Source organism: Triticum urartu, chromosome 6A (genome assembly GCF_056163025.1).
Source record: "Triticum urartu cultivar PI428250 chromosome 6A, HENAU_Tu73, whole genome shotgun sequence".
In the NCBI taxonomy this organism is placed as follows: Eukaryota; Viridiplantae; Streptophyta; class Magnoliopsida; order Poales; family Poaceae; genus Triticum; species Triticum urartu.
The window spans coordinates 454,012,954-454,025,955 of NC_141878.1; the positions used below are offsets into that span (position 1 = coordinate 454,012,954).

Below are 13,002 nucleotides of genomic sequence, written 5' to 3' on the forward strand. Positions count from 1 at the left end.
CACCAGGGCTTGAAAGAGTTCGTCACCATGGAGGCCGATGAGGGTGGCACGCAATGAGGAGCCCAGGCGCGCGGGCTGGAGCAGTATGGCAAGGTCGTTCACGCGCTTCTTGACGACGGTGAACTTGCCGATGGAGTGGACAATCATGTCGCCCATGCGAGAGGTGAAGCCGGCGTCGGCGAGGGCTATGACGCCAGCGGTGCAGGGCCGTAGGCCGGCGTCTTGGATGATCTAGCACAGCTGACTGCCGCTCGCGTCCATAGCCTCCATAGGTGCTTGTGGCTTCTTGTCACTTGGTCTTCGATTGGAGTGAGCAGTGTTGCCCAGAGACTAGGTGTAGATGGATTGGAGTGGTGGGGCGCCCTTATATGAGAGTCCAAACTCTGTTGCATTCACATCGTGCTGGCTCTATTCTGCTTCTCCAATTAATTCCCTCTACATGCTAATTGAGGATGCATCATTGACAGTTCAATGTCTTGGGAACCGCTACCCTCTCCCTCCTTGGCATTCAAGTCGTATCAATGTAAATGCGGGACGAGAAGAGACTAGTTACTGTACATTGTGCACCGCGACCGTGTGGGGGTGCAACGCGAACGGCATAGGCATGCTGTACTTGTTCCACTTTCTCGTTTTGAACTCGTGACTTGTAGTAACACTCAGTTTTGAATATACTTCATAAGTTTGGTTGTCGCGCCAATATATACAGCACTCCCTCCATGTAGGTTGGGCCGCTGAAGTCAAAATTAGACACAAAACATGATGGTGACGGACCAGTTTACTGCCATCCTGGTTTATTGCTCCCTGTCGTAATTTGTGCCAAATTTTGACCAGAAATTTGACTAACAAAAGGTTCATGCATGTCACCAAAATTATATCATTGAAAACTATGTTCAAATACAAATCAAATGATATAATTTTTGTGGACATGCGCTAACATTTTGTTAGTTAAATCTTTGTTCAAAATTTAGCACAAATTACAAAAGGGACTAATAAACAGGACCTAGGTAGTACACTAGGTCGAATACAGTGATACTACATATAATTAACGCCAAATAAGAGCAAGGGATCACACATGTCATTTACGACTGGAATAAAAATGCCATACACTAATAAAACATTAAGGCCACAGGGCGATGTAGTGTTCGTTACAGGAGGCAAGATGAAAGATGCATCCATCGACGACGTCAACCTCCTCGACTCAGGGCGCCGGCCCACCGAACGACGGCTAAGTAGCAGCGGCTTTCGTGGCCTGGTTGACGTGCTTCTAAACAATGGCGTCCAAAGATTCCAACCACTGGAAGAAGGCCAACGTATTTCTGCCCCCGCTGGCCTTGTAGTGGCCTGTGTGGACGATTTCCTTGACGTGGATGTGCAGATCGACGGTTTCTTGCATGGCGCGCTCTGCGCGGTGAGCGCAACCTCGAGGTGCACATTGTTCATCGCGACCTCCGGCAGCTACAGGGCCACTAGTACTTGAAAGAGTTCGTCACCTTGGAGGCCGATGAGGGTGGCAGGTAACGAGGATCCTGGGCGCGCGGGCTGGAGCAGTATGGCAAAGTCGTCTACGCGCTTCTTGACGGCGGTGAACCCGCGGATGGAGTCGACCATCATCTGGCACATGCGAGAGGCGAAGCCGGCATCGACGAGGGCTATGACGCTAGCGGTCGCCAGCACCATCTGGAAACGCTGTGTGGTGTGGGGCCGCAGGTTGGCGTCTTGGACGACCTGGCACAGCCGACTGCCACGCGCGTCAATTGACGCCATGGGTGCTTGTGGCTTCTGATTACTTGGTCTTGGATTGGAGTGGGCAGTGTTGCGCAGAGACTAGGAGTAGATGGATTGGAGTGGTGGGGCACCTTTATATGAGTGTCCAAACTGCGTTGCATTCACGTCGTGCTGGCTCCATTCCGCGCCTGCAATTACTTACTCCTACCTCTGCATGCTAATTGAATGTGGAGGCATCATTGACCGTTCAATGTTTCGGGAACCGCTACCGTCTGCGTCGTTGGCATTCAAGCCGTATCAACGTAAATGCATGTCAAAAAGAGACTAGTCAGTAGTAGTATACTCATATTGTGCACCATGACCAAGGTGGAGAGGAAAACAAGAGAACTACGTATTTATTTATGGTGTAGATTCACTCATTTTGCTCCATATGTACTCATTTAGGGTGTAGTCACTTGTTGAAATCTCTAGAAAGGCAAATACTCCTTTCCGATTTACAGGGCTATACTAGCAAGTACTATAATAGTGGGCTTATAGCCTGCTTACATAGCAATTTTGTCTCATGCAAGAGCCTGGCTATATGCGTGCTCCAAGGCTCTGCACCAGGCCCCACCCCTACACAAAGACTGCCACGCGAGCGTTCGCAACTGCCATGTTCGGGTTGCGCTTGGCGCTTCGCCTCTTCGACAAGACGAACAATGATGTTACTACTTCTACAGTACCGAATCAACTGTTGTATGTCCGTCCACTGCGTGCAGGAGGGATAGCTTGTTGTATTAAGCAAAAGCATGTCCTCGTCTGCGAGCCACCGCGCGCATGGGCGAGGGAGAAGGCATGTAGTAGTAAAATCAAGCTTCTCCTCGTTTTATACGAGTTGACGTGACACATCATAGCACTGGCCCCACATGCTTGCCTCTAAACTTGACAATATATTTGCTGCAACCTCTAACATTTACCCCACCACAAATTAAAATATATATTCCTGTATTTACCAGATGAGCGTGCAAACTACAATCACCAGGATGACACGTAGGGCCAGAAGATTATTTTAATCAAAAAAATGCTTCGAGACGGCCTCATAGCATGGAGCTGACCCCAACGATTTTAAGTTTAGAGGCATGGTACATGCTATCCTAGACTACTCTACACATGAAACTGCCACACGAGCGTCCAGGTTGTGCTTGGCTCTTCGCCTCTTCGGGAAGTCGAACAATGATGGTACTACTGTAGTGGAGTACTACAGTATGCTTCTGGCCATCTGACACCAAATGAACTGCTGCATGTCCACCGCAGGCGGGAGGGAGAGCGTGTAGCGGAAGCTTCTCCTAGTCCTATGATCCACCACGCTCATGGGCAAGGGAGAGGGTGTTGAAATCAAACTTCTCGTTGTTGTACGAGTTGACGCGACACATCAAAGCAGTGCACTCGATATATTTCAATAATTTGCATTTACCGATGCATTAATTACAACACATGCATGCATGACGTGACTTTCCTTTTGAGTACTTGCATGTGTTGATTTAATGCACCTTGCAGTAGTATGAATATGTGACGATAAAGCTTTGCAATGCCCTGGCCCTAAAGCGAGAGATGGTTGTGCACAAGGAGGGCGAGATCATGCCGACGGAACATGACCCGATGATGGAGCTCTCTATGGTCTCTATGGACCTCACCTTGCTCCACTGCCCCTTATGCCTCGGCCCCTTGAAGCCTCCAGTGTATTAGGTTCGAATACACCTCGCCCGTTCGGCTGATCGAGCAAGGGGCATGTTTCTTGATTGATGTGTTGTTCGATTGATTTGTGCAATGAAAGGGAGGGCACCTGGCCTGCGCGGACTGCCGCGGCGAGTGCCCTGGGAACCAGTGGCAGTGCGAGAAGTACGAGCGCAGCCCTGGCTTCGAGGTGCGGAACACGATGGTGGAAGCCGTCCTCTCCTCGGTGAGGGTGGAGTGCCCGCACGAACGTTGTGGGCTCTACGTCACTTACCACAAGCTTGCCAATCACCAGAGCATGTCTCCGCTTGCTCCCTGCAAATGCTTGTGCCCATTTGCGGCTACGAAGGCCCACCGTCGGCGCTCTCCCACCACATCAGCATCGTGCATCCCATGCCCGTGCACAAGATCCAATATGGCAAGGTGCTCCAGCTGTAAGTGCCACTATCAGAGCCATGGCTCTGGCTGTTCGCGGAGGAGGACGGTCGCGCGTTTTTCTTGGTCGGTGGCGTGATAGACATTGGCGCGCCTATCACCATGTCGGTCGTCTGCATCAAAGCGGGGGCGTCCCCACTACCACACTAAGTGGCCAAGCTGTGGGCGAACGGCCCGCCGGGGGAGCCCAAAGGCACGACTGACGCCGTCAAGGTGGAAATGGAGGTGACAAGCAGCAAGGATCCCGGCGGCGTCGCCGTGCAGGAGCTGACCTTCTTCATAGTTTCGCCCAAGCTGCTGGCCGGGGCTGGGTTGTCGAGGACGGTGTCCCTCCACATTCAGATTGACAAGCTCACCTCCTAAATGATTCTACAGTGCCTTTTGTTTATCTTAGTAATATGTTAATATAGGGGTTAGCTCAGTCTACATTAGCTTAAGAGATGGTGGGTTTTGGTGGCGATGCAGCAATTACTTCAACATTAGATCAGTAGTTAAAGTAATTTCTAACAGTCGAACGGATATTTTGTGTCTGTTGGATATAAAGATCATTTGGGTAAGAAGTATAACAACTTATATGCTTGTTTGTTCAGGAAGTGTTGCATACTTGTGCGAGTTGACGCAACACATCAAAGTAGTACTACTACTAGTAGTACTCCCTCCGATCCTAATTTCTCTACGCATAAGTCGAGGCACATATACCAAGGAGGGCCTGGTTGTGTCTATACTTCTTGGACATCTCACCTGACTGCGCACCAGGCAGACGAAGCTCGTGTCGTGTGCGACCCGCACATTAACCAAAACCTCGCGCCTCCAGCTTAGCCTCTGTGTTTTAAACTTCTCGATCTCAAGGCCAAGGAGCAATGGGAAACCTATGATAGAGCCAATCGGATGGTTCAGAACACTACAGTTCGTAGCTACAGATGCGTGTGTGAGAGAGGACGAGTGCGTGCGTGCACCTCTTCTCTTCCTGTATAACATACTAAACTCAAAGTACAAGTGTATGTGGGTGGTATCGACCTAGGGAGCTCGAGATGGTGCGCGCGAGAAGTCCCGAGAGATAGGTGTGTGCGTGGGAAAGAGGGAGAGAGATGATATGTGTCGATGTAATGCGTGTAAAAAAGACTAGTCTATAGCTCGCCATGAGGCTATTCCTGTCGAATGCCCCATTAACCGTAAGATATGTATCTGACGGTGTCAGTTATTGGATGTACATGGTAGTAGAAAAAGAAGTACCATGGAATATGCTACACCACGGCCGAGAACACGTGCCCACGTTACGCCATCCGGGAATAGTGCCGCACTTCAAAACTAGAACCGTCAATAATTTTTGAGCTTGCGTCTCGTCACATTCCAAATTACTACCACGCTATATTTAATTGCAAACCCGTTCACACCGATCACAACCTAAACGGTTTCCCACTTAGGAGCGTATTAGTACTCGGTTATAAATACTACTATGCCAAGATGACTGCACATTCCTCCTGAACTCCTCATCCACAAAAACAAACAAGTCATTCAGCATCCTTCCCTTGCATCTGCCATGGCCAGCGTGAGTTCTAGGTCGAGAGATTACCACCAGGGAGAGGCGAGTCTGGAAGCGGAAGCACGAGAGATGTCTCGCCTCACCGCGAAAGCAGCCGACATGTACCGCCGCGCGGAAGTAGCAGCACAGAGGTCCCGCCGCACCACCGAAGCAGCACGGAGGTCCCGCCGCACCGTCGATGCAGCAGACTGGTCCAGCCGCGCCGCAGAAGCAGCAGAGATGTCCTACCGTGCCGCGAATGCAGCAGAGATGTCCCGCCACGCCATGGCGGCCTAGGAAAATGTCTCGCGGGCAGGAAACAACTCTTACAGGCGCATGCATGCGATCGTCCATAGCCAGATGGATCAGATCTCCGGCTGGGCGAGGTTGTAGGAAAACATGAAAGCCTCGTTTGAATAGGCTACTAGCGTCATCCGGCAACTACAGGAGGGCAATGAGAAGCTCGAGGCCGCAAGGGCGAAGCAGGCGGAGGAGACCGCTGCCTTGTTGAAGAGGGCAGGCGTCATCGTCAAGAAACATATGGACGAGAGTGCCATGCTCCGCATCGAGCATGAAAGCCTGGTGAAGGAATCCTTGGATGCTTACAAGCAGCGTGTTAGGGACATGAAACTGATGAAACAGATCATCGCCGCTCACCGCAAGAACTAGTCTCCGCGACCTGCATCGCATCAAGAAAGTAGAGAACAGTGAGCCAGATCGTTGTATGTGTCTTCCTTCTTCTTTTGCCCTTGTGTATTTTGGGCGTAGCAGCATGTGGCTTTTTTAATTATCTCCCTAATTTTTAAGACAATTATTATCCACTATCATCGTCCTTATATATTCATCAGTCTTGCTATAAGTCGCAGTAGATGCTATATAGGTCCGGCGGATCTTACATCAAGATCCGTGCAAAATTTTATTTTTAGATTTTCTTTTTTCTCTCTTAAATCTCAGTTGAGTGAGACATAGCCACGCCATTAAACATGGTCTCGGGTGCCATTAATGGAGACCTTGGGAGAGAGGTGGGCGGCAGATGGAGGTCAAAGGGCTCTCCTCCCGATAAGCACACGCAGGGGTCTGATCTCATGGCTCCCTACTCAAATACCTACCATGCACGACGCCTCCTAGCTAATAAAAAAGAAGACGTGTGGCGGCATGTAAATGGTATGTGGAACGCCCACGGTTTCAATAATACTTGTGTTTCCGATTGTAACGTGACAACACTTGTTCCAAAATGACTTTGTTGATTGTTAATTTGTGCGCCTTCGCAAATCGCGCAGCAAAAGTACCACAACATGTTGGTGCCATGTCATGATACCAAGCCAAGTTTCATGATTTTCATGCGTGTTTTGGATTTAAAGGAATTAAAAAACTAAGTTTCTCAATGTTTCCGGCCGAGCCACGACGCCCAGATGTTTGGATTTCATTACCATTTCTTGCATGGGACCTAGAAATTTACCCGAGGACACACATGTGTTTCTTCAACCAACTTTGGTGCACTGGAGCATGTGCTTGTAGTTCAAATTTGAATTATGCACATTAAATGACCAGAAACTCAATCAATGCATAAGAAAGGCCAAACGAACCCGGAATAATTCTAAAATTTAACACGACACTCATATAGTTCTATGTTGCCTCTATAAAGAAAATCAAGGGGGCAGCGTATATCGTTTCGTACACAAAGGTGACACGTTCCCTCTCAGAACCACGAGCATTGTTGAGAGAAGCTACGGTTTGCAAGAAGCTTATACCAAAATTTGTTCCAATTCAGCAAATTTTTTTACCACGGCATGTTAGTACCATGACATGACACCATGCCAAGTTTCATGATTTTCAGGCGTGTTTTGGATTTACAAGAATTTTAAAACCAAGTTTCTCAATGTTCTCGGCTGAGCCAAGATGCCCAGATGTTTGGATTTCATTCCCATTTCTTTCATGGGACCTAGAAATTCACCCGAGGACACACATGTTATTTTTCAACCAACTTTGGTGCACTTGAGCATCTGCTTGTAGTTCAAAATTGAATTATGCACATTAAATGACCAGAAACTCAATTGATGTATAAAAAAGGCCAAACGAACCCGGACTAATCCCAAAATTTAACACGACGCTCATATAGTTCTATGTTTCCTCTGTAAAGAAAATCAGGGGGAGGCAGCATATATCATTTCGCACACAAAGGTGACACGTTCCCTCTCGGAACCACGAGGCTTGTTGAGAGAATCTCCGATTTTGCAAGAATCTTATACCAAATCCTGTCCCAATTCAGCCAAAAAATATACATATGAAAACAGGGTTTAGATTATCCCGAACATCTCGCTACCAAGACCAATGTACCATGATTTGAGTTCAACATAAAATGGATACAAATATTTGAATTGGAGATCGTGTGGTAGATGTAGTTCATAGTGAAATATGATTACTGCTATATGCATGTTTTTTGTTATCAAGATAATATTTAAATGATGGTATAACTTGACAACAATCATATTCAAATAAGGAAAATTGATTCAAATTTAGTCCACATGGTAGACAATAATATATATGTTCATAGTGTTGGGGAACGTAGCATGCAATTTCAAAAAAATCCTACGCTCATGCAAGATCTATTTAGGAGATGCATAGCAACGAGAGGGGGAGAGCGTGTCCACCTACCCTCGTCGACCGAAAGAGAAAGAGTTAGGTTACGCGGTTGATCTAGTTGAACGTCTTCGTGATCCAATCAATCTAGTACCGAACGTACGGCACCTCTGAGTTCAGCACATGTTCAGCTCGATGACGTCCCTCGAACTCTTGATCCAGCAGAGGATGATGTCTACTACACAACCTCCTTCTTGTAGGCGTTGTTGGGCCTCCAAGTGCAGAGGTTTGTAGGACAGTAGCAAATTTCCCTCAAGTGGATGACCTAAGGTTTATCAACCCGTAGGAGGAGTAGGATGAAGATGGTCTCTCTCAAGCAACCCTGCAACCAAATAACAAAGAGTCTCTTGTGTCCCCAACACACCCAATACAATGGTAAATTGTATAGGTGCACTAGTTCGGCGAAGAGATGGTGATACAAGTGGTATATGGATGGTAGATAAAGGTTTTTGAAATCTGAAAATATAAAAACAGCAAGGTAACTAATGATAATAGTGAGCACAAACGGTATTGCAATGCGTTGAAACAAGGCCTAGGGTTCATACTTTCACTAGTGCAAGTTCCCTCAACAATAATAACATAATTGGATCATATAACTATCCCTCAACATGCAACAAAGAGTCACTCCAAAGTCACTAATAGCGGAGAACAAACGAAGAGATTATAGTAGGGTACGAAACCACCTCAAAGTTATCCTTTCTGATCTATCTATTCAAGAGTCCGTAGTAAAATAACACGAAGCTATTCTTTCCGTTCAATCTATCATAGAGTTTGTACTAGAATAACACCTTAAGACACAAATCAACCAAAACCCTAACGTCACCTAGATACTCCAATGTCACCTCAAGTATCCGTGGATATGATTATATGATATGCATCACACAATCTCAGATTCATCTATTCAAACAAACACAAAGTACTTCAAAGAGTGCCCCAAGGTTTCTACTTGAGAGTCAAGACGAAAACGTGTGCCAAGCCCTATGCATAGGTTCATGGGCGGAACCCGCAAGTTGATCACCAAAACATACATCAAGTGGATCAATAGAATACCCCATTGTCACCACGGGTATCCCACGCAAGACATACATCAAGTGTTCTCAAATCCTTAAAGACTCAATACGATAAGATAACTTCAAAGGGAAAACTCAATCCATTACAAGAGAGTAGGGGGGGACATCATAAGATCCAACTATAATAGCAAAGCTCGCGATACATCAAGATTGTATCACCTCAAGAACACGAGAGAGCAAGAGAGATCAAACACATAGCTACTGGTACATACCCTCAGCCCTGAGGGTGAACTACTCCCTCCTCGTCATGGAGAGCGCCGGGATGATGAAGATGGCCACCGGTGAGGGTTCCCCCTCCGGCAGGGTGCCAGAACAAGGTCCCGATTGGTTTTCGGTGGCTACGGAGGCTTCTGGCGGTGGAAATCCCGATCTATTGTGCTCCTTGAAGTTTTTAGGGTATATGGGTATATATAGGAGGAAGAAGTACGTCGGTGGATCTATGGGCTGTCCACGAGGCAGGGGGCGCTCCCAGGGGGGTGGGCGCGCCCCCCACCCTCGTGGGCAGCCCGGGACTCTTCTGGTCCATCTCCAATACTCCGTGGGCTTCTTCTAGTCCAAAAATAAGTTCCGTGAAGTTTTAGGTCAATTGGACTCCGTTTGATTTGCCTTTTCTGCGATACTCTAAAACAAGGAAAAACAGAAACTGGCACTGGGCTCTGGGTTAATAGGTTAGTCCCAAAAATAATATAAAAGTGCATAATAAAGCCCATAAACATCCAAAACAGGTAATATAATAGCATGGAACAATAAAAAGTTATAGATACGTTGGAGACGTATCAGAGGGCCGAGGGAGAGTTTTGCCAGCACGATAGTGTGGTGACGGTGATGGTGATGTGATCTGCGCAGAGCTTCGCCTAAGCACTATCTGAATATGACCGGAGGAGTAAACCGTGGAGAGAGACGCTGCACACGGCTTGGAACAATTGGTGTGTCTCCAAGGGGTGCCCTGCACATGTATATAAAGGAGGGAGAGGAGGATGCCGGCCACCAGGGGCGCGCCATGAGGGTGGAGTCCTACTAGGACTCCAGTCCTAGTAGGATTCGGCCCCCCTTTTTTCCTTCACATGGAGGGGGGAAGAGGGAAGGAGAGGGAGAGGGGGAAGGAAAGGGGGGCCGCACCCCCTTCCCCTTGTCCAATTCGGATAGCCCATGGGGGGCAACCCTTGTGGGCTCCCCTCTCTCTCCCTTATGGCCCATTGTCGGTGTCAAAACCGGCGGATCTCGGGTAGGGGGTCCGAACTGTGCGTCTAAGGCGGATGGTAACAGGAGGCAGGGGACACGATGTTTTACCCAGGTTCGGGCCCTCTTGATGGAGGTAAAACCCTACGTCCTGCTTGATTTATTCTTGATGATATGAGTATTACAAGAGTTGATCTACCACGAGATCAGAGAGGCTAAACCCTAGAAGCTAGCCTATGGTATAATTGTCTGTTGTCCTACGGACTAAAACCCTCCGGTTTATATAGACACCGGAGGGGGTTAGGGTTACACAAGGTCGGTTACAAAGGACGAGATATGCATATCCGTACTGCCTAGCTTGCCTTCCACGCCAAGTAGAGTCCCATTCGGACACGCGACGAAGTCTTCAATCTTGTATCTTCATAGTCCAACAGTCCGGCCAAGGAATATAGTACGGCTGTCCGGAGACCCCCTAATCCAGGACTCCCTCGGTAGCCCCTGAACCAGGCTTCAATGATGATGAGTCCGTCGCGCGGTGTTGTCTTCGGCATTGCAAGGCAGGTTCCTCCTCCGGATTCACCACAGAAGAGTTCGAATAAAAGGATAGTGTCCGACCCTGCAAAATAAGTTCCACATACCACCGTAGAGAGAATAATATTTCCGCAAATCTAATCTGCTGACACGTTTTGGCAACATGACATTATGCCATGGCCCGGTGATTATTCGAACTGTTTCCTTTAACTAGCCCCGCACATAACGCGAGGCAGTTTCTTGACACGTCTTGTCAAAGCAGAGATCGTGTCCCCCTTATTACGGGATTCTCATCAATACGGGTGTGGGTAACCCAACCGCGCCATCAATTACGGCGCTTGGGGGATAAGCGAGTTTTACCAGGGTAGTGGGGGCGCATAGTTTCGGCCGCCCTTATAAGGGGATAAGGCTTAACCTTTCTCTACCCACGTCTTCTTCCTCCTTGCTCATCCATTCTTGCGCACTCGAGCTCCAACTCCCAAGTCCACATCCTTCCCCTCAACATTCTCCAAACATGTCCGGAGCGGGAGGCAAATGGATGGCTTCCTCCGTTACGGAGGGACACATCAAGAAGCTGCGCGGAGTCGGATATTTAGCCGCGAATATCGCGCATCGCCTGCCCGCTGCAGGGCAGATTGTTCCTTCCCCGGAACCTCACGAGAGGGTAGTTTTCCTCCACCACTTCCTCCACGGACTGGGGTTTCCCCTCCATCCATTCGTCCGCGGTCTCATGTTCTACTACGGGCTGGACTTCCATGATCTGGCCCCAAACTTCATCCTCAACATTTCGGCGTTCATCGTCGTGTGTGAGGCTTTCCTCCACATCCGGCCCCACTTCGGCCTGTGGTTAAAGACCTTCAATATCAAGCCAAAGGTGGTGGGAGGCCAACAAGAGGAATGCGGTGGAGCCATGGTGGGAAAGATGCCTAATGTCACATGGTTTGAAGGCTCCTTCGTGGAGACCATAAAGGGGTGGCAATCGGCGTGGTTCTACATCACCGAGCCGCGCGACAGCAACTGGGTGGTGGCCCCCGAGTTTCGATCCGGAATCCCCATGCGGCTCACCTCCTAGAAAGAGAAGGGCATATCCTGGGGTTCATCGATGGAGCTGGACGGACTCCAGAAATGTATCTGGAATATGGCAAGCAAGAAGCTCAAGCTTGTCAACATAGTCCAGGTCATGCTCTTCTGCCGGATCCTCCCGTGTCAACAACGGGATTTCAACTTGTGGGAGTTCGACCCAGCCTAGCACCAGACCCTGAGCGAGCTCTTCGACACGATGCACAAGGACGTCTGGAGGGTGCTGTTCAAGGGCGCCGAGGTCCCTCCCTCTCTCGCCGAGGACCGTGGGCTAAACGCGAAGCGCCTAGCGCATTCGGTGAGTTCTATACATCCGGTAGGATATTTATTTCCCCTAGCTTAACCATGTGCGGGGTCTGAGCTCCATGCCTTTGACATGACTGGGTGGAGACATCGAGGCAGATTAACTGTCCGGCCCCTCTACCCGAAGACACTGCGGACGCTCTCCTGACGGAGAGGCTGACTCCGGCTCCTTACAAGGTGCCGGAGAAGACCAAGAAGGCCAAGGGAACCCGAAAGAGTTCCCGACGCCAGGTGTTATCGGACTCATCGTCCGATAACTCCGTGACGCACTCCTCCCCCAAAGACGAGGAGGAAGATGAAGATGCTCCCCCTTCAGTCGGGGGAGACAAGAAAAGGAAGGCCGCCCCAACCGGGGGGGCGAAGGGTCCAAGAAGGGGAGAACCCTCCTTCCGGACTACTACACCACCGCCGCCAAAGGCGAAGACGAGTGGCTGCTCAGGGCCAAGCCCCTGGCGAAGTCGTAAGTATTCGGATACCAGAGTAACTCATAGCATACCTTCGTCGCACTGCTTCCGCTAACGCCGAATATGATTATGCAGACCGCCCCAAGCCCGTATCGACGTATCTTCGTCGGGCGGCTCCTTGGACTCGTCGGATATGGATAGCGATGCACTTCCGACCGCCACCTCCCCGTGCCCTACGGACAATGTCGAGGTATTGTCTCAAGAGGCACCGGGTCGAGGGGATACAATCCCGGAGGCGCCTCAAGGCGACCTTCCGGACTCTAGGGGCATAGGGAGTAAGGCTCCCGAGGGCTCCGAGTTTGGCCCTCAGTTGAACACCGCGTCGGAACCCCTAGTGGTT

General features: G+C 49.3%; 1 protein-coding gene across 1 annotated transcript; it reads left to right on the plus strand.

Annotated features, from left to right (window-relative positions):
• The first annotated feature begins 3,315 nt into the window (after positions 1 to 3,315).
• Positions 3,316 to 4,236, plus strand: LOC147965671 (uncharacterized). The gene is made up of 3 exons (XM_087530557.1): positions 3,316 to 3,441; positions 3,539 to 3,689; positions 4,025 to 4,236. The coding sequence occupies exons 1-3, from the start codon at positions 3,316 to 3,318 to the stop codon at positions 4,234 to 4,236; spliced, it is 489 nt and encodes a 162-aa protein (XP_087386683.1).
• The last annotated feature ends 8,766 nt before the right edge of the window (positions 4,237 to 13,002 follow it).